The sequence below is a fragment of the Hypanus sabinus genome, chromosome 8, assembly GCF_030144855.1.
Source record: "Hypanus sabinus isolate sHypSab1 chromosome 8, sHypSab1.hap1, whole genome shotgun sequence".
NCBI classification, from domain to species: domain Eukaryota; kingdom Metazoa; phylum Chordata; class Chondrichthyes; order Myliobatiformes; family Dasyatidae; genus Hypanus; species Hypanus sabinus.
The window spans coordinates 73,624,853-73,647,511 of NC_082713.1; the positions used below are offsets into that span (position 1 = coordinate 73,624,853).

Genomic DNA, 22,659 nt, shown 5'->3' on the forward strand with positions numbered 1-22,659 from the left:
AAGCTGCCAAACGCTTCTTGTGTGTTAACCCTTTAATTCCCAGAATCATCCTCATGAACCACCTCTGGACTCTCTCCAACACCAGCACATCCTTTCTGAGGGAATAGGCCCAAAACTGTTGATAATTACATATAGACTGAAGACACTGACAATTTGCTACCACATAATCTGGGCCTTCTGCTGATGGTTTGGTTGATAATTAAATATTCCAAAATAAGATTGTGCCTTCTGGTCATCACCTTGGTCAACACTGTTTATAGAAGGCAAAGTATAGGAGACCACCCTTGTCCAGAGCAACAAGAGGCCCTGATATTTTTCAGTAAGTCATTGAATCATGAGAACTGGATGGAATCTTTAGATTGCAAGTTCAGTAGTGAGTTGGAAGCATGTTAGCCAGAGAGCCTGAAAGGAAGCAATTTTTGCTGCTACTTATCTACATACAGTAGATGTCTTCCAAAAATTCCACATATTTTAATTTGTTCAATGTTTGAAGCATCTCTGGGATATTTTCTACTCCGGATTGTTACCTAGCCAACTGAGGGCAAAGTCTCTAAGCAGACTTACTTTTGGGAAAGGAATCTGTTTTTGGAAAACGCTGCACTTTATATAGCCTTGACTTCGTAGTATATTGTTTAAACCCAAACTTCTTGGACTTATGAATGAACCTTCCCACAAACCCTCATCAAAAGTTATATTGGGCTATTATCTAAAACATAGAAACTGAAATTATCCTTAAAATAACATTTAAAGAGCTATTGATAATAAAAGATACATACAGTCCATTAGGACATGAGGATGCAGGGTAAACAAATCTCATCATGCCTAAAGTGGGGGTGAGCAGATGAAATGTGGTCACATGGAGGAGATTCTTTATTTCATACGTAGCTTTTCAGTGAGATATTGCAATGTGAAATAACAGAAATGTGGAATGTAAAATAAATTTATTTTTTCATTGCTCAGAAAAACTTTATAAAAACTGATTAATAAGAAAGCTTGCTTTCTGTTTAATGACATTATATTGTGCAATTCTAATGATGTGAGATATCATAAATCAGTAAGACAAAATTACAAGGTATTGTTTCAAAATTATTTTGATAACTAATTCACTAATGTACATATATTTTACATTTTTGTGCTTACCTTCTAGTATTTTTCAATTGATGTAAAATTGATTTAAAAATACTAGGTTATAAGTTCTGTGTTTTTCTCTCTTAATCAAATTGACCTGACATTCTTTTACCCATGTTTTTATTTATCTGTCTCCTTGCAGGAGTATCGCTGTGTGGGACACAGGTCAATTTCTTGTAAGAAACAACCAAAGTTCATTAATTATGACATTTAACCCATTGTGAATTCTGCAGTTCTGGCCAACAATCGTTTTCCAGAAATAACTGGGTTAATTTTAACCTTATTGGCAATGACATTTAATAGGATGTTAGAATCCTATTATACAGAATATAAAGGCATAATGTTCTTCAGTTATTTCTTTGCAGCTGTCATTTTTTTGAAATTACTCATGATGTGATGTGTAGAATTATGAATACCAATATCGAAGTGCAACATGTTAATCTGCTATACATTTAGAAGTCAGTGCATTTTCATTGTAAATATTCTTAGAACTTCAATACATATTGATATTGAGTGAATTACACTGAAGCAAAGCTGTCCAAAACTATTTGAGAGAGAATTTCATGGGTCCTTAGGCACCATTTTCAAAGTCTGAATCAACTCTAAGTTAGTTTGCTCTAATGTCAAGGTGATCTTATCACTAGCTGTTGGTGTTTTATTTAGCATTTAGTCTTCAATGGTGTTACATCTATAGGAATAATTATATTAAAGTTTCCGGCTTTATATAATCAACCTGAGTAATGTCCTAATTGATTTGTAAAGTACACAGAATTTCATAAACTAGTTTGAGGTGGATTGCAGAGATGTAATCTGGAAACTTCAGCAATGAACTATGGAAACTGCTTTGAATATTTAACCTAGCTGTCATCACCATCTGCCTCTACGTAAGGAATAGTAGATCATTTGGTCCTAGTGCCAGTTCTGTTATTCAATGAGATTATAGCCAACAGTTTAACTCAGTGCCAATTTCGTACCGTAGTACTATATATAAAAATCTCTACCTTGAATCTCCTCAGAAACTGAGTCTCCATAACCCTCTGGACATGCAAGTTTTAAAACTTCACTATTTGCAAGTCGGAAGTATTTTTCCCCATCTCTGTCTAGCATGGCAATTCCTTTTGAGGCTCTGCACTTAGTTCCTCTGCCAGAGGAAACGTTAACTCCATACCTGAACTGCATACATAATTTTGTATGACATCCCAAATCTTCTTCCCTCAAAGGTTTTTGTTTTGGCCAATTTTACTTCATTGCTCTGCAAAGCATTAATTTCAATAAAATACTGTACATGAAAGGTTGGTAGAATTTTTCCAGAACACCCTTTAGTTTTGCAATGAGACCATGTTGGTCAACTATAACTTTTGTGCTTAGGAACATTTGTCTTAAACAAATTTATGTACATATTTAAATTTAAACAGAAGTAGGTATTTGTTAATGAAAAAAGCTGTTTCTACCAGAATTAAAGTGATCAATTACTTCCTTCTTGTTCACTGGAAGCACATAGATGTTTTTATTCCCTCTCCTTCACTGGCAATGGTGGGCATCACTTGTTCACCCACTCTCACACAGAAGGACATGTGGCAAGTATAGATATCAGCAGACATTTTGAGCGTGAGGTAAATTAACAGACAAGGCTCAATGAAACCCAAGTCATAAACACTTCCAGTGCATGCTGATGAACAAGTAGATAAAGTGATTCAATAATAATTGCATACTGGCTTGGCTGTGATGCTGAACTCAACAGTGCAATATGGTGACAGTCTTCTCTTTTCAATTCCACTGTCTCTCCTCAATAAGTGACGATATTTTATGCTTGCCTTTCAGCCTTGTTATCATTCAAAGAGCTCCACAGATTTTTCAGAACGTCTAATAGCCCATTCTTCTTAAGGAAACAATCCTTTTTGTCCCTTTTTTTGATGCATGGTCATCTTAAACTTGTGCTCCCTAGCCCCAGCTCAACATTCTGCTCCAACAATCTGGTAAAATCTATACGTGAGGCGATTCAAATTAGACCATATCCCCTTTCAGAGGTTGTTCAATTGACCAGAAGTTAGAAATAGACACAATCCAATGTAAGCAAGCTCCGTGGTGCTATGGAGTCTGTGGAAGTTGCAGAATCTTCACCGTCAGACTTTTTGAAGCAGTTGTCATTAAACTAATACTAATCAGAATGTAGAAGGCTCATAAAACATCAATCAGCAGCCTAGGAAAGGTAAATCTACTTCAGCATTTACATTTCAGATACCTTCGGCGCCAGCACTTGTAAATAAGCAAAATTATGTCTGATGTCTAAAATGTTTTTGGGGAAGCAATGCCTTTTTAAAGTATCTTTATGTCTTTGTTGTAAATGATACCAATAAGGAGATACTCTTCGACTGCTCCTCTGATTGAATCTAAGGACCTAACAGTGAAACTTGCTTTGTATTTGTTTTGCATAATAGAAACGTGATAGTAACAAAAGTTATGTTACAAATTGAAAGGTTGTTCCAAAGGTGTACAACATGGGATTCAGATTTTGCTGTTGTTGCTGTTGCTTGACGCTGCAGGAATGTAAGCATTTCCATCGGACTTCTCATTTTCTTGAATCATCAACGAGCGTTTCCTTTTGTTAGACATTTGGTGGCTTGACAAAGATGATTTTCTGCTGAAAGAAATTGTGAGCCTTCGTCTGAAGTTTTCACCTGAGAAGAAGTATAATAGTGGGTCAAAGCAGGTGTTGGCAGCAGCCAGACAGAGCGTGACTACAACTGACTTCTGCATATAAATTATGTCTTCGCAGCTCTTCACGTCTTGGTTCAGGAAGTGCAAATGCACTGTACGTTGTACGTGATACGGCATGAAGCTGATCAGGAAGGCAGCAAGCACAATTATGATTAGATGCACTGCTCTTCGACGCGATGCTTTTTTCTTATGAATAGCTGCTGTGCTTTTCATTAAAGTCCTTACGATAAAGGTGTAACAAACAAGGATGATGAGGAAGGGTAGGATGAAGCCCAAGACCACAGATACGTAGTTCATGATCAACAGGCTTTTTAGGCCATTTTTATCTCGTGAAGCTGGAGGTTCAAAGCACTTTGTTTTGTTTTCCACCTGGTGAGAGCCGGACATCAGGAATGGAGCACTCGTCAATGTCACAAAAATCCATATCACTGCACAGACGATCTTAGCCTTCTTAATATTCACTATTTTCATATTTTTAACAGGGAACACGATGGCCAGGAATCGGGTGAAACTCATGGCAGTCATGAAGTAAATGCTGCAGTACAGGTTAACATAGAGAGAGTAAGAGGTGACTCTGCACATTAAGTCCCCAAAGATCCATCTTCCTTTGAAGGAGTAGTATATCACTCTCAAAGGCAAGGTGCATACACACAGCAAATCTGACACTGCTAGGTTCAGCATGTAGATGTTGAAAGCTGTTCTTTGTTTAAAAGTCTTCACCAGCACATATACAGCAAAAGAATTTCCTGCTAAGCCCACCACAAAAACTAGGGAGTATACCGTGGAATAGACTTGATTGCGAAAATCATCAATCATCGGGCAGTCAAGCTGATCGACCCCTGATTTGTTAGTTGGGGTCACCTCCAGATTCATTTTAGCTTTTTGATATGTCTTCCAGTTCTGAAAGGTAAAACACAGAGAAACAATCAATGCAGTGAAATTTGATGTACACTTTTCAAATGTATATATTTTTATTCAATAATAGGATAAATATGAACTAACAAGGCTAATGTTTATGGCTCAACCACAGATTCATACAATCTCACCAGCTCATTCCTCTTACAGTGGGAGAGCATCTTGGAAATAGTGAGTGTAACTTGGTAAACACAAGGGATACTGCAGATTCTGAAAGCCTTGGGCAACACACAAAATGCTGGTGCAACTCAACAAGTCAGGCAGCATCTACGGAGGGGAATAAACAGTCAACACTTCCAGCGAGACAGCCTGATGAAGCTTCTTGGCCAAAACATCAACAGTTTATTTCAAACCATAGATGCTGCCTCCAGTGCTTTATGTGTGCTTCTCATGATTTGATAAGTTTTCAGATAGTTAAAGTTAAGGACTGGATATTGGGGGAAAGTGTTAAATTTGGTAAAAATAATTACAATAGTATTTGGCAGGAGCTGGTGAGCATAGATTGGGAATGGTTGTTGTTGGGTAAGTCTTATATCATAAGACTAGAAGTCAATTAATAAAGGAGCAGAATCAGGCCATTTGGCTCATCAAGTCTGCTCTGCTATTTGATCATGGCAGATTTGTTATTATTCCTCTCAACCCATTCTCCTGCCTTCTGCCCATAACCATTGACACCCTAACAACCAAGAACCTATCAACCTCCACTTTAAGTACACCCAATTACTTGGCCTCCACAGCCGTCTGTATTAATGAATTCCACAGATTCACCGCCCTCTAGCTAAAGTAATTCCTCCTCATCTCAGTTCCAGAGGGATGTCCGAGACTCCCTGACAATAGGAAACATCTCTCCTTATCCACTCAATCAACAATACATCTTTCAAATTCCCCTTTCTTCCAAACCACAGTGAGCACAGGCCCAGAGCCCTCTGGACTCTCTCCAATGTAGGCATATCATTTCTTAGATAAGGGGCCCAAAACTATTCACTATACTCCAAGTGCAGTCTGATCACTGCCTTATAAAGCCTTAGCATCACATCCTTGCTTTTATAATTTTGTTTGCTTGTTATGTTCCATATCATATGACATAGGCAATCATAGTCTCTGGATAACCGGGACTGTTCTTGGCAAATTTATCAGCAAGAGTGGTTTGCCATGATCAATACTCTTCAGAGTCAGTGGTCGCTAATCAGGACTTGTGATCTGCACCAGTTGTTCATACGGCCATCTACTGCCTGCTCCCATGGCTTCACATGACCCTGATCAGTGGGGGCAGGGGGGGCGCGCTAAGCGCATGCTACACCTTGCCCAAGGGTGACTAGCGGGCTAGCAGAGGGAAGGCGTGCCTTACATGTCCCATGTCCTCTAGTAGAGAAGTATCTCCATCCACCTCAATTTTATATTCTAGTCCTCTCGAAATACATGCTACCATTGCATGGTTCTATCTTAAGATGACACTGGTTTAAGATAGTGACTACTTACGGGTGGCAAAAAGACAAAATCAAGGAAACTACTACAGGTAGTCCCCGAGTTACGAACGTCCAACTTACGGACAACTTGTCCTTACAAACCGAGGAAGGAGAACACCGTCTGCCATTTTAAGTCAGATCGCGATGCTGTCTGCCATTTTAAGTCATTGCTGTTGACACTGTGTTGTGTGTTTAACTTTGTATTTGGCTTAAATTTTTCTTAGTAAGATTCACCCTGACCCCACCCCCCGTTCCGGTCGACTGGTGGCGCAACGAGATCAGTGCCAGGCTCGAGAACGGAGGTTACTGAGTTCGCTTTAGTGACAGACTGCTCCTGTGCAGGGTTGATGTCGATCCAGTGACTCCCATACCATCTGTGCCGGGTTGATGTCAAGCTCGCAACTTGACCTGGTTAAAAAAACACTGCCACCTCCAGTTTAAAATCCCACGCGGAATATTGCGGAGGATCAAATACCCAAACCCAGCATGGCCCCCACTTGTCCCATTTAACCCGTCTCAGTGTGGTGGAGTTTAGGACCCAGCGGACCTCGGGAACCGGCGCAGGTCGGGACCCTCCACTCACAGTGTTCCTGTTCCATTGACGGGAAGCGATCACAATTGAAAATAAAGCGTTTGGAAAGAGGTGAAACACCATCAATCATTGGAAAAGCATTAGGCTACAGTTGGTCAGCAATCGGAACAATTTTAAAGGATAACAGATAAAGTGAGAATAATGGAGCATGTGAAAGGCCCTGCCCTGATGAAAGCTACAATTATTACTAAGCAATGCAGTGATTTAATTATTGGAATACATATGTTTCTTAAGTGTTTTATATGCATAGAAAGGTAAAATATATACTATATACTAAGACAAACTGACGCTAAATAATACCGGATGTACGTGTTCCAACTTATGTACAAATCCGACTTAAAGACGGACTCAGGAACGGAACTCGTACGTAAACAGGGGACTGCCTGTATACACCTTATTAATAATGATCAACATTAACAATCCTAACAAAAGGTGAGCAGAGGGTGGTTGAGGCAAGTGGAGGTGGAGGTGCTGGCGTGGCATGGTCAGGGCAAGTAGAGACCAGTGGTAACATTGGCACAGGGAAGATCTGGTCTTGGCAAACAGAGTCAGAGTCAAGGCAGAGTCATGGCACCCCCAAGAGGAAGAGAAGTCCGATGTCTGATTGATTTAACCACCGGGCTGAAATGGAAAGTTTGGGTATGGGTCTAATCATGGTGGCAGGGTCCCAGCCCCAGAGCGGTCCGAATGCGAGCAATGATACGATGTTTTGGATGATTTAAGTGCTGGGCCAGATTGTAAAAGTCAGGGTGTCAGGGGCTGGTTCTTCTGGCTGATCTGCAACGTTTCTCAGCTCTACTCTGAAATGCAGTGCTGGCTGCAGTGATGCCTGGCTTCATGTCTGTGTCTTACAACATTTGCTCGACTTTGCGATGAACTGTGGCTGTTGCCTGCCCCAGCTGCAGTGATGCCTGACTTCGTGTCTTTCGTAAAGCTTCAGTTCTGAAGCTATTTGCTTATGTCTATTGTCTGCATGGTTTTTTTTCATTCTTTGCACATTGGATGTTTGATGGGCTTTTTGTTTAATGCGTTCTTTTGTGTCTTTGTGTTGTGACTGCCCATAAGGAGATACATCTTAAAGTTGTATATACTGTGGAATACATACCTCAGTAACAAATATACTTTTGCCTTCCTTATCAGGCCTGCAATGCTAACCTTTAGGGAACCATGCACGAGGCTCCCAAGTCCCTTTGCATCTCCAATTTTGAATATTCTCCCTGCTTAGAAAATAGTCTATGCTTTTATTCCTTCTGTCAAAGTGCATGACCATATACTTCCTTACACTGTATTCCATTTGCCACTTCATTCCCATTCTCCTAATCCCTCCAAGTCCTTCTGCAGACTCCCTGCTTCCTCAACACTACCCACCCTTCCACCTGTCTTTTTATTGCTCACAAACATGGCCACAAAGCCATTGTCGTTGAAATCATTGACATTTTATATGAAAAGAAGTGGTCTCAACACAGACCACTGCAGAACACCAAGAGTCACTAGCAGCTAACCATAAAAGGCCCTGATTTTTCCCACTGCTCGTCTCCTCGCCAGTCTGCCAATCTTCTATCCATGCTTATGTATTTCCTGTAATACCATGGGCTCTTATCTTGTTTACCGGCCTCTTATGTGGCACCTTGTTAAAGATGTGCTGAAAATCCAAGTAAACAACATCCATCAATTTGTCTATTCTGTCTGTCATTTCCACAAAGAATTCCAACAGATTTTTCAGGCCAGATTTCCCCTTAAGGAAACAATGCATTGCCTAGTTGGGCCTAGTTTATTATGTGCCTCCAAGTCTCCGAAACCTCATCCTTAATAATGCTCCAATATCTTCCCACTGATGCCTTTTGCCTCCCTCACTTTTTAAGGCGTGGAGTCATACCTGCAGTTTTCCAGTCCTCTGGAACCATTCCAAACTATGGTGATTCTTGAAAGCTCACCACTGATGCTTCCTCACTCTTTTCAGCTACAACTTTCAGAACCACGGGGTGTCATCCATCTGCTCCACCCAATAACAACTGGTCTGGAGTCAGGACCAACATGTTCCGAGGAAGAAAAAATGGTTTAATGGTAAGATGTTGCAAATGTAGTTGGAAAGGAAAAAGAAACACATGTAAGGTTTGGGGAGTGTTTTCTCTGGAGCATCAGAAACTGTCTGGCATGGAGGCATGGATACTAGATAGCCAGAGTCATTTTTCTAGGGTGGTTTTGTCATAGATTTAAAGTGTGGGAGCAAATTTAAAGGAGATTTATGAGGCAAAGATTTTTTTTATCTCTGTGCCAGACAGTGGTAGGTCCCTGGAATGTGCTGTCAGAGGAATTTTTGAAGACGGTTACAATCTACATTTAAAGGGCACTCAGCCAGGCCACATGAGCAGAAAGGGAATGAGATGACATAGATTACATGCAGGCAGATAAGATTAGTTTAGCTTGAAATCAAAGCCAGCACGGACATTGTAGGGCAAGTGGTGGTGTTTCTGTGCTAGACCGTTCTATGTTCTACGTTCAGTCTGCTGTGCCTGCTCAAGCAGTCAAAGTAATTATCATCACTAATCCCATTTTCCAGTACTTGGCACATAGCCTTCTCTGCTTTGCCATTTCAAATGTTCATTTAACTACTTATTAACTGTTAAGTGATGCGGTTCTTCAGAATTCCCTCAGGCATAAAGTTTCAGATTTTAACTGCTATCTGGGTACGAATTCTTTCTCCAAACCCCTCTGAATTTCTTCCCTTGAGATTTTAGCCTCTGATTATAGATATCTCTGTTTTTTGCTGTACTTGTTATGCATGCCTTTCATAATTTTTGCTTATTCTCAATCTTCTCTGCTCCAAATTAAACAAACTCACCCAACCCAGCCTCTCTTTATGCTCAATTGCACACAGTACTTCCGGTTTAAGATGGCGCTAGTGATGCCCAGTGACTACTTACCAGCGGCACAAAACAAAACAAGTAAAACTACTAAATACCTTGTTAATAACGATCATCTCTAACAATGGAGAAGCAAGCGGTGGCAGTGGTGCAGATGAGAAATGGCTGAGGGAAGTGGAGGCAGAGGCCCAGGGAAAGCGAAGGTGGGGTCTAGACAGAGAAAAGGCAGAATCATGATATCCTTTAGAGTGAGGAGAGTCCTGATGTCTGATCAATTTCAGTGCCAGGCTGGGTACAGGCCAAATCTTGACAGCAGGGTCCAGGCCCCAGAGCTGGTTGAGAGCAAGAACAACACAATGTTTGGATGAGTTAAGCACGAACCAAGATTGAAAAGGTCAGGGTGTTGAGTCCGGAGGTGAGGTGAAGACTGGTTCTGTAGCCTGCTCCAGCTGCAGTGATTCCTGGCTTCATGTCTTTTGTAGAAATTCAGTTTTGAAGCTATTTGTTTACGTTTATTGTTTGTATGATCTGTTTTTTTATCTGTCTGTGCATTGAGTGCTTTTTAAGGTTTCTTTGTTTAGTGGCTGCCTGTAAAGAGATGAATCTCAAGGTTGTATAATGTATGCATACTTGGATAATAAATGTACTTTGTACTTGAACTTCTGCACTGGTGAATTACCTCTATATCACTTACAGTGCAGTCTTTTCCTTCCTATAGTGTGGTGACTGGAACTACACACTCCAGCTGGCTTTCATCCAACCCGTGTTCTACATAGTTGAACAAAACCTCTCTGCTCTTGTATTCTACACTTTGGCTAATGAAGACAAGCATTCCATTTGTCCTTTTAACCAGTGATGCTGCTGCCTTAGGGGATTTACTATTCTTCAAAACATCTTTGGATCCTTTATATCCCAGTATTATTAGTCCTTCCAAAATGAAAGACCTTAAATTTTCTGAGTTAAATTCCATTTGATCTGCAGCCAAAACTGCCTTTTTTACCTGTCAACACCGCCAACGATTTTCATATCAACTGTGAACTGAACATTCACACCTCCTCTATTAACATCCATTTTACATCCAATCGACTAAATTGTCAATTTCCCATGTGGGTCCTTGTCAGCATGTGAACTGCATTAAGAGCAGTATCTTCATTTACACTCCTCTTTAACTCTTCGGAAAATTCAAAATCAAGAATACTCAAACCATAGTACCCATGACTATAAATACAAATGCAAGGTATCCTTTTCAGACCTCAGCTCTAACCTTTGCTTAGATTACTACCTGGGCCTTAATCTTTCTGTTGTTATCCTCGTGCCTTTAATATACTGATAAAATGCTTTGAAATTTACTTTAATCATGCCTACCAGTACCAGTTCATTCTTCCTCTTTCCCTTCCTGCTTACATTTTATTTTCAATAGGAAAGTCAAGTACTGATTAGCAATGGTCAGCTAATCTTGTCTCATGAATTTGATGGAGTTGTTTTGAAGGAGTAACCAAGTGGGGTGGCAGAGTGGAGAGACGCCTCTACCAAAGGGGGTGTAAGGCTCTCCAGCCGCCTGCTAGCCTGCAGATCACCCTTGGGCAAGCTGTAGCACCTGCTTAGCTCCCCTGATCAGGGTCCCGTGAAGCCACGGGAGCAGGTGGTGGATGGTTGTATGAGCAGTCGGTGCATATCACATCCTGGTTATGCGACCACTAACACCAGACAGACAATCTCTGATAAGTATTGATAATGGCTGGGGTCACCCGTCTTCTAAAGACACTGCCCAGAAGAAGGCAATGGCAAACACCTTCTGCAGAAACATTTGCCAAGAAGAATCACGGTTGAAGACCATGATCGTCTACATCATAAGACATGGCACATGATGATGATGATGGTGAAGGAAGTCTGCCATTCTAAGGCCGGCCTCCACAGTCAGACATGCAATCTATTACATAAGTTAATAAATTAATGGTGTGTATGTCTCTCAGGTGAATGTAAAAGATCCCATTACAGTAATCCAAGAAAAACAAGGACCAAAGGGTAATCACTAACCTTCAGAACTGGATGCAATTGGCAGTCAGTAAGTTTGCAGATGATATCAGAACTGGTGGTGTGGTGGAGAACTGATGAAGGTTGCCTAAGATAACAACAACATCTAAAACAGCTGGAAAAGTTGGTAAAAGGAGTAGCAGATAGAATTTATCATATATGATTAATCGGGTTGTGGAGTAGAGATACAGCTCTACCAAAGAAGGTGTTAGGCACTCCTTCCCTCTGCTAGCCTGCGGGTCACTCTTGGGCAAGGCGTAGCACCTGTATAACCTCCCCAAACAATGTCACGTGAAGCCATGAGCAGCTGGTGCATATCACAAGTCCAGATTGTGAGACCACTGACACCAGGCAGACAGTCTCCGAAGAGTATTGATAATGCTGGGGTAATCCGCCTTGTAAAGTCACTGCCCAGAAAAAGGCAATGGCAAACCACTGCTGTAGAAAAATGTGCTAAGAATAATCATGGTCATAGGACATGATTGTCTACGTCATTTGACACAGCACATAATGATGCTGATGGACCAAGGAGAATGAAGAGGACTGGGTGGTTTACATTGTCTATGTGGACCTTTACCAGACCTTTAGCAAGGCCCACATAGTAGTCTGGTTCAGAAGGTTGAAACACATGGATTCCATTGTGAGCTCAGATTGGAGACCTGTGCACAGTGGTATCTCAGTCATCGATGCTCAAACCAATGTTGCTTGTCATGCATATTAACGATTTGGAATAGAATAGAATGTAGATGCATGTAACATTGCCAGTCTATAGGAAGAATATAACTGAGCTAGAGAAGGAGCAAAATAGATTCACATGGATGTTGCCTGAACTGGAGGGCTTGAGATATAAGAAAAATTATACAGGTTGGAATTGTTTGCCTTGGAGCAAAATAAAAGTGAGATTGTGACATGTTAGATAATGTAAAACGATGGGATGCAATGATAGAGTAGATACCTGTGGTTTAAAGTAAAGGAGCTAGGAAGTTTATAGGAGATCTGAGGAGTAATTCTTTTACACAAAGAATAGCTAGTGTCAGAGAGTTATACTACATGGATAACGGTTCTTCATTGTTGCTGTTCAAGATGCCTAACTTGAGGCAGTCCCACTTGTCTATGTTAGACCCATATCCTGCTGTTTTTCTTCTATCCATGTAGCTGTCTAAATGTCAGTTAAATGTTGTAATTATTCCTCTCTCCACCACTTCCTCCGACAGTCATTGCATATATCCACCATACTCAGTGTGAAAAACAAAATTACCCCTCCAATGCTCTTTAAATCTTTCCTCTCTCACTTTAAAACTCAGTGAGGGAGATTTTGTGACTGGGGAAACAAGTTTCCAGGCAAAATTATTTGGGTGGAGGGAGGGTGTAACTCTTTTATAAGATAATATAAATTCAATTGATCATTAAATCCTAAGGAAGTAGAAAAATCAGGGACAGACTGCTGAGGTTAGTTAATAGGCTGAATCTTTGAGGAGTTAACACTGAGAGTAAATAAGAGCAAAGATGTTGCTGCCATTTATAGAGCTTGTGATAATCACTCACTTGGCATGATGAAAGAAGAAAATTATGAGAGAACAACAAAATGGAGCCAAGATTGGCTCAATATCTGGAGGCAAGGTGTAAACACAGAAAACCTGCTAATCTGAAAGGAATACTGTTAGCACTGGGGTTTCACAGAGTGAAAACAATTGTTCTCTGTATGAATGAATTACAACATAGAACACAAGAACAGGCACTTCGGCCCATGAGACCTGTGCCAGCTATGATGCTAATTTAAACTGTACTTTGGTATGGAGTTTCCATTCTCTGTTTGTACATGGTCTGTAACCCTCTATTCTCTGTCTGTACCCCTCCATTCTCTGCCTGTATATGGTCTATAACCCTCCATTCTCTGTACATGGTCTGTAACCCTCCATTCTCTGTCTGTACATGGTCTGTAATCCTGAATTCTCTGTCTGTACATGGTCTGTAACCCTCCATTCTCTGTCTGTACACGGTCTATAACACTCCATTCTCTGTCTGTACACGGTCCATAACCCTCCATTCTCTGTCTGTACACGGTCCATAACCCTTCATTCTCTGTACATGGTCTGTAACCCTGTATTCTCTGTCTGTACACAGTCCATAACCCTTCATTCTCTGTCTGTACACAGTCCCTAACCCTTCATTCTTTGTCTGTACACGGTCCATAACCCTTCATTCTCTGTTTGTACATGGTCTGTAACCCTCCATTCTCTGTCTGTACATGGTCTGTAATCCTGAATTCTCTGTCTGTACATGGTCTGTAACCCTCCATTCTCTGTCTGTACACGGTCTATAACACTCCATTCTCTGTCTGTACACGGTCCATAACCCTCCATTCTCCATCTGTACACGGTCTATAACACTCCATTCTCTGTACACAATCTATAATCCTCCATTCTTTATCTGTACACAGTCTATAATCCTCCATTCTCTGTCTGTACATGATCTATAACCCTCCATTCCCTGTCTGCTCCAATTGCCACTGAAAATTTGTACCCTGTCTGCTTTCACCTCTGGCAAGGGTGTCCGGGCACTACTTGCCATCTATATTAATGAACTTGCCTCATATCTCCTTCATATTTTTCTGCACTCACCTTCATTCTTCACTCTCTGGGTTTCGACATTTCCACCTTTAGTTGGAAGTGCCACAGTTCATAACAATACAAAAATTGACCGTGTGATCGATATGGGTATGAACTGTTCAAACTGCAAGATAAAGATGGGCAGAAAAACAGGAAACACAATTTAATGCAGAGAGATGTGAGGTAAAATGCAATAAGATAATGGACTACTAAACGATTAGACAGATATTGAAAGCTATTAGGAACAAATGGACTTCTGAGAATATACTCATAAATGCTTAAAAATAGGAGAACAGTTTAGTTGAAAGATATCATGAAAAGCCACTTTATTATTTGAGGCACCGAATATAAAAGTAAAAAGGTTACGCCAGAACAGTTTACAGCTGGTAAGTCATAACTTAGGAACTGTATACAGTTCTGGTCACCACTCTTAACAGGAAGGATGTGGTGAGTATCTGGAACAACATGTTCAAGGAAGCTGCAAGAGGTGTGTTCAATTATGTTTAAAAGACATTGGGACAGGTATATGCTTGGAATGAGTTGGAGGGAAATGCAGCCCATGTGACTCGCTCTGGTCCGGATGGATGAGTTTGGTTGAAGTATCTGTTTTCTACGTTGTACAATTATATAAGTGAACTGGAGAACATGTGGAGAAAATGTACCAGGGCAGGAAAGTAGTAGCTATGAGGAATAACTAAATGAGGTAGATTGTTTTGTAAGAATTAAGAAAGCTGTTCTAATTTTACACACACAAAATGTTGAAGGAACTCAGTAGGTCAGACAGCATCTATGGAAATGCTTATCTTGAATCAATTCTATTCTCTTGGCTCAGTCCATTCCAATCTGCATCCAAGACACTTCACATTCTCTTGATCTGCTCAACAACTTTCAGTTCCCTAGCCCTGACCACATTATTTTCACCATAAATGCCCAGTTGCTGTACACCTCTATCCCCCATAAAGAAGGCCTTAAAACTCTCCACTTCTTTCTCAAAAAAAGATACAACCTGCTCACCTCCATTACCACCCTCCTCTGTCAGAACTGCTTATCGCCCTCAACAATTATTCCTTTGGTTCTTCATACCTTCTTCAAACTCAACAAAAAGCCATGGATATCTGCATGGGTCTTAGTTATATCTGCCTTTTCATTGCAACCTGGAACTGGAACAGTCCATGTTCCAAGACTTCCTTGGTAACGTTCTCCAACTCTTCTGACACTACAGTGGCGACTGCATTGGTGCTGCTTCATGCTTCCATGCTGAACTTGTCAATTTCATCAATTTTGCCTCCAACTTCTGCTATTCCCTTGTCTCAGATCCTTCATCTCCATCACTTCTGTTCCCAATATGAGGCTTTTCTTTCCAGGGCATCAGAGATGTCCTCTTCCTTTGAAGAATGGGGTTCCCTTTCCTCCACCATTGCTGTTGCTCTCACCATTTGCCAGATATCCGTGCTCACCCCATCCTCCTGCTGCCTTAACAGGAATAGAGTTGCTTTTGCCCTTACCTAGCTCCCCGTGAGTCTCCGCATCCAACACATCATTGTCTGCAACTTCTACCATCAACATCACCTAACACATCTTTACTGTCCCCCATACTCTCTGATGGCATTACTCCCTCTGTGATTCACATGTCCATTTGTCCCTTGTCCCTCCCCTCTAATCCCCCTCCTGGTGCATATCAGCAACAGGCAACAGAAATGCTACACTGCCTACTTACTTCCTCCCTCAGCTCCATTCAGGGCCACAAACATCCATGTGAAGCAACACATCACCCGTGAATCTGTTGGGGTTGTCTGTTGTATCCAGTGCTCTTGATACAGCCTCTCCTACATTGGTGAACATTAATGTTAATTGGTACCTCCATTCCATCTGCCAAAAGTGGAATTCCCTGGTGTTCAACCATTTTAATTCTATCTCCATTCCCACATGTCAGCCCATGACCTCCTCTTTTGCTATAATGAGGCCACTCTCAGGGTGGAGGAGCAACACCTCATATTCTGTCTGGGTAGCCTCTGACCTAATTTCTCCTTCCAGTAAAAATTACTTTTATTTCCTCTTCCCTCTTCTTCTATTCCCCACTCTTGCCTCTTACCTGCGAACCTCTGCCTCCTGGTGCCCATCCTTCTTCTGATTCTTCCATGGTCTACCTTTCTCTCCTATCAGATTCCTTCTTCTCCAGCCTTTTACCTTTCCCATGCCGCTGGCTTCAACTATCTCCTTTTAGCTAGCTCTCCTTTCTGTCCTCCCACTTTTTTTTGGCATGTTCCCCCTTCCTGTCCACTCCTGAAGAAGGGTCTTGGCCCAAAATGTAGATGCTGCCGGGACCGCTGAGTTCCTCCAGCATTTTGTGTGTTGTTACTCTGGATTTCCAGTATCCGCAGAATCTCTTGTGTTCCTAATGTTACATATCTCACTTAATTGAAGTGTATGAAATTGTGAGGGGGCTGAATATAGAATGAGAAAAAGGTATGCTAACCTGCGCACATGGATAGTCAGTGATTGGGAGGATTACAAGGAGATGAAGAAACAAAATCTCTCTCCTAAAGGGTGATAGGAATTTGAAATTCAGTGACTGAACAGATGACAGATGAATAAACTTTTATCACATTTTAGCTATGTAGATAAGAACATAAAGAGTTGTTAATAAATGACTATGGAACTAGTTCTATAGGGAAATGGGATAGATAGATCTATTTTTATTAGCACTGACAAGGCCTTCTCTGCCTTAACTTTTCTGTGGGTCTATTTCCTCCATTCCCCATGAGAATTCACTTCCGCATCAGTATTCAGAACCAAGTATTAAGAAGAGAGCAAGATGCCCTCAGAAGTTCCCCAGACCACAGAACCATAGAACACTACAGCACAGTACAGGCCCTTCAGCCCTTCATGTTCTGCCAACCCATATAATCCTTAAAAAAAAGTACTAAACCCACACGACCCCATTACCCTCCATTTTACTTTCATCCATATGCTTGACTTTTTCTGTCCATTCACCCATTGCTTGGTCTCTCTCTGCCTATACCCTCAGCTGTAAGATGACCACCTTGTGAAGCATGTTTTCTACAGCACATAGAGTCTTGTCAATAGTCTCCAATGACATTACCCTAAACTTTGCTATCCTTTGACTGTTAATACTTCCACCACCTGCAGTTTCTGAGATATGGAATATCCTGGGTATTTTCCATATGACACAAGATACTCATTCCACAAGTTGTTACATGCTCTATTCAAAGATAAGCTATTTTTTTTAGCAAAAATAAACAGCTTTTAAAAATGAGAAGTTCTTACCAGCAACGTTTTGTTGTCCTGAGTTCATCCAGTAAGGATTATCCTTACCATTTTGTGAAATCTTACTATTGTCCTTCACCAACTAATCCCAATGCTATATCTCCACTCTAAGGTTTTACCACGTCTTGCCCTTTTTCATGATTGCTCCAAGAGAAACACCAGAGTGAGTGTTACTAACAGTTACTATACTTAGCCTACCAACTCACTCATACTGCAGATACAATGCTGCAGATGCTGGAAACTGGCACAAAACCATCTGCTGGATGTACTCAGCAAGCTGACCAGAATCAATGGTGTAAAGGATCAATGGACATTTCTGACACTTCTTTTTCCTTTTCCAGATCAGTCTCTCTCTTAGAAGACAAACCATCAACTGATATTTCCTACAAACCCACTAACCCCAGCAGGTACCTCTTCCCATCCTATCTCTTGTTAGGATGCCAGCCCATTTTCAGCATTTCTAACACATCTGGTCTCGAGATCAGGCCTGCGATTCCAGGACATCTGAAAAGTCCTCCTTTCTCAGAAAATGCAACTTCCTTTCTACTGTGGTTGATAGAGCCCTCTCAGAGCCCTCTCTCATATTTCCTCTGTTTCTTGAACTTCTGCTCTCACCCCGCCCTTCTGCATACAGGACAGAGACAGTCTAAGTCCAAGCACAAACTAGTGACCAAATCATAGGTTCAAGATTGTTTAGTGTCATTTCCAGTATGTAAGTGTAAAGGAGAATGAAATGATTGTTACTTTGGATCCAATGCAGCACAAAACAACAACACAATAATAATAAAACACAATAAATATAAATACATAAGATAGCTTATATACATAGACCGATTTCCATAAATTGACACTAGAAGACAGCAAACTGTGTAAATGCATATGGAAGTAAATAGCAATATGTAATGAGACCATGAGATAACAAGTTATGGTCCATAAAGTGAGATCATTGGTTGTGGGAACATCACAATGGATGGGCAAGTTGGTGTGGTTACAAATAAAATCTGCCGATGCTGGAAATCCAAGCAACACACATAAAACATTGGAACAACTCAGCAGGCCAGGCATCATCTATGGAAGAGAGTACAATCGATGTTTTGGGCCGAGACCCTTTGGCAGAACTTTACTTATCCTCTTTTGTTCAGGAGACTGATGGTTGTGGTGTAGTATCTGTTCTTGAACCAGGTGGTGTGAGTCCTGAGGCTCTTGAACCTTCTACCTGATAGCAGCAGCAAGAAAAGAACATGGCTTGGGTGGTGGAGATCTCTGATGATAGATGCTGCTTTCCTATGATAGCATTTCATGTAGATGTGCTCAATGGTTGGGAAGATGTACTGGGCACAATCCACTACCTTTTGTCAGATTTCATAATACTGAAGTATTATGTTTAAATCTAGCCATCTCATTAAAGCAAGAATGGAAGGCATTACAGAAATTCTGGAAAGAATCTACAAAAATAGTTCCAATGGATAAGGCACAACAATTAGAAGAATAGGTCAGAGAGGCCAATACATTTCTCTTTGGAGAGATGACTAAGGGCAGATTTAATTGAATTGAATAAAATATAGAGAAATTAGGATGGTAACAGACTGTTTCCTTTGGTAAAACATTTGAGGACTACAAATCACAGATGTTCAAGTTTTTCTTCTAAAAAAGTATGATTGAAATACAGGATACATTCAGTGGCCTTTTTTTTAGGTTCACCAGCTTGTTAATGCAAATATCTAATCAGTCAATCACGGTGGCAGCAACTCAGTGCATAACAAAACGTGCGGACATGGTCAAGAAGTTCAGTTGCTGTTCAGAACAAATATCAGAATGGGGAAGAATTGTGATCTAAGTGACTTTGACCATGGAGATGATTGCAGGTACCAGGCATGGTGTATATCAGAAACTGCTGATCTCTTGGGATTTTCATGCATGATAGTCTCTAGAATTTACAGAGAATGGTATGAAAAGCAAAAACAAAATTCCCAGCGAGAAGCTGTTCTGTGGGTGAAAGAGCTCTGTTAAAGACAGAGGTCAAAGGAGAATGGCCAGACTGGTTGAAGTTGACAAGAAGGCGTTATTAACTCAGATAATCATGTGTTATAATAGGGGTGAGCAGAAGGGCATCACTGAATGCCCAACATGTTGAACGTTGGAGCAGATGGTCTATGGCAGCAGAAGATAACACCAGGTTCCACTCTTGTGCCTAAGAAGGTAGCCAGTGCGTGTATTCTCATTGGGCACCCAACGACTCTGTGTTGATCAGGATGCTTGGCTGTGTGGGAAATGCCATTCAGAGAGATTTGTTGAGGAACTGTACATTTGATGCACCATCAATAACTCACACTGAGACGTAGGCGAGATATCGGCTTTTATTGACTGGAAGAAGGAACCAGGAGTGAGTGTCTATCATACAAGGTCTTGGAGACTGAGGCCGAGCGTCAGGCCGCAGATCTCCTTTATACAGGGGCCTGTGGGAGGAGCCACAGGAGCAGTCAGCAGGGGCGTGTCCCGACAGGCACATAGTTCACCACAACATTATACTGTATTTATTTGTAGTGCACCACTGCAAAGGAAATTTGTTTCCATTCCTAATCTTTTGTTTGTTATCGGAAATTAAACGGAAACAGATTGCGGGGAGGAGAGAACAAGGTGATGGTCACAACAGACAACACGTGACACCAGACAGCAGAACTAGAGATGAAACTAGTAAAGATAACAGTGAGGAAATGTGCAAGTGAAGCAGAATTAACACAGGAAACAGAAAGAACAGCCATAGCACTAACAAAGAGCGAGACAAAGAGATGGACAAGAAGAATACAGAACAATTTAAACAATACAAGAAATTAACCAGAGATCAGGGTTACTGAGAGGTAAATGGGATTGAGAGGGATATGTGGTTATGGCCCAAGTGCCAAGAGAGAAACACTGAAATGGATCAACAGTTCACTGACTTTTAATAGGAACAGTGCAGAAATAAATGGAAAAAAACAACAATAAATGCTACATCACTAGGGCTGTTTACTAGAACTGTCAAACTAAAGCTAACGCTGATATGGTGGGTCAGCAGTAAAAGCACATTAAGTAATTACTGCTCCTTAACAGCATCAATCTAAATGATAGCCTTTTTTCCCAGAACCTGGACAATGGTCAGCAGGGAGTGCTGACTTTGCTCTGTTTTGGTCAAGTCTCGACAAGACTGAAAGGGAAGGAAGGGACCAAATTACCACCAGAATGAAACACTTGTGGTGAACTACATATACCTGTCTGGACACGCCCCCTGCTGACTGCTCCTGTGGCTCCTCCCCCTGTATAAAGGTGATTGAGGCCTGAGCCCGGCCTCTCAGTCTCCAGGATGTAGTATGGCGGTCAACCACTGCTTGTTCCTTCTTCCAGTCAATAAAAGCCGATATCTCGCCTTCACGTCTCAGAGTGAGTTATTGAAGATGCATCAACACTACTTGTCTGGCATGCACATACTCACGAGCATGACTGCTGAACCTGTTCCGCAGCCCGTAGGTGCTACTCCCAAGATGACAGACCTGTCTCTGCTGGATGTCCCAGCTGAAACACTTGTACAGCATATCATGGACCGGAACCCTTCCTAATCCATGAGATACTGACCTGTGACCCACAACTGGCGAAGAACCAGAACATGTCACCCAGAATAAATCACAGACCCATCCACCAAGTGGAGAGCTGGGGTGACTGGAGCAAGGGCAGAGCTGGGAATCATGGAATACTGGATGAATCCTCATTGTTGATCATAAGTGCAACCTATATGAGGCCTTGTTGATAACTTTCTCCACTATAAATAGTTCCACGTGGGGACACTTTGCAGCTCTTGACTTTCAGGGGAAGATCGCTAGACTCCAGCCAGACCTTCTCCCCTGGGTTAAGAGGTCTCAGCCGTGGGTGGTGCTGATCAACCTGCCAATTATGTTTCCGAGTGCGTAGCAGAGAAGCCCTGTAGTGTTGGACAAACTATTCAGCAGCAAGAAATTCCACGTTAATCTTTTGGTCAGTGAAGACCAGTGGCTGGAATCCCTCCTGGCATTCAAAGGGGGACATCCTGGTGGAAGATGACTGCACGTTATAGTCATAGTCTCTGCCCAAACAAATTGGGCACTCCAGGACGTGGGATTGGAAGAGACAAAGCAATACAGAGTTGTCTCCAGCTGTTGATTCTCTCTCTCAGTCTGGCCATTAGATTGGGGGTGGAGAGGCTGGCTGGGGCTCCGGCAAAAGAACAGAGAGCCTTTCAAAAGTGGGATGTGAACTGTGGACCTTGATCAGACTCTAGTCCTGAGGGAGACCATGTAGAATGAATCATGGGGGTGGTGGCCTCATAAGCCACCACTTAGGGAGCTTAGGGAGAACAATGAAGTGAGCAAGGTTGAAGAATCGGTTTACACCCAGCAGAATGGTAGCATTTCCATCAAACGTTCTACTTTATTAGGTGCTTGGTAGATTTGGCATGTCACCAAAAACTTTGACAAACTTCTATAGATGCAAAGTGGAGAGTATCCTGACTAAATGAAGAAACCTATTGAATATTGAAACACATAGTCAAAGGGGATGTGGAAAGGATGTTTCCTACGACCGAAGGGCACAGCCTCAGAATAGAGGGACTTCCATTTAGAATGGAGATGAGGAGGAATTTCTTTCACCAGAAGGCAGTGAATCCGTGGAATTCGTTGTCACAAATGGCTGTGGAGGCCAAGTCATTGAGTATATTTAAAGTGGAGGTTGATAGGTTCTTGATTAGTAGGGAAGAGTCAAAGGTCACAGGAAGAAGGCAGAAAAATGGGGTTGAGAGGGATAATAGACCAGCCAGGATGGAATGGCGGAGTAGGCTTGATACGCTGAATGGCATAATTTTACTCCTATGTCTTAAAGTTGCATCACAGCCTGGTATGGAAACACCAGTGCCCAGGAATGGAAGAGGCTAGAGAAAGTGGTAGATACAGCTGTGCCTATCACAGGCAAAACCCTCCCCACCATTGAGTATATTTACATGGAGCGCTGCCACAAGTAAGCAGCATCCATCATCAAAGACC

At 41.6% G+C, this 22,659-nt stretch overlaps 1 protein-coding gene across 5 annotated transcripts in view; it reads right to left on the minus strand.

The window, feature by feature from the left end:
* Window positions 1-941: 941 nt before the first annotated feature.
* The window catches only part of LOC132398223 (cysteinyl leukotriene receptor 1-like), a 66,688-nt gene continuing 44,970 nt past the window's right edge, over window positions 942-22,659 (minus strand). For 2 of the 5 annotated variants that reach the window (XM_059977342.1, XM_059977345.1), the window contains one exon: window positions 942-4,746. In XM_059977342.1, the coding sequence (XP_059833325.1) occupies window positions 3,634-4,719 (1,086 nt within the window). In that variant the 5' untranslated portion in view covers window positions 4,720-4,746 and the 3' untranslated portion in view covers window positions 942-3,633. Of the gene's footprint in view, window positions 4,747-8,695; window positions 8,817-11,720; window positions 11,806-14,338; window positions 14,451-22,659 lie in introns of those variants that run through there. The other 3 variants (XM_059977344.1, XM_059977341.1, XM_059977346.1) reach the window with 3 other exon arrangements.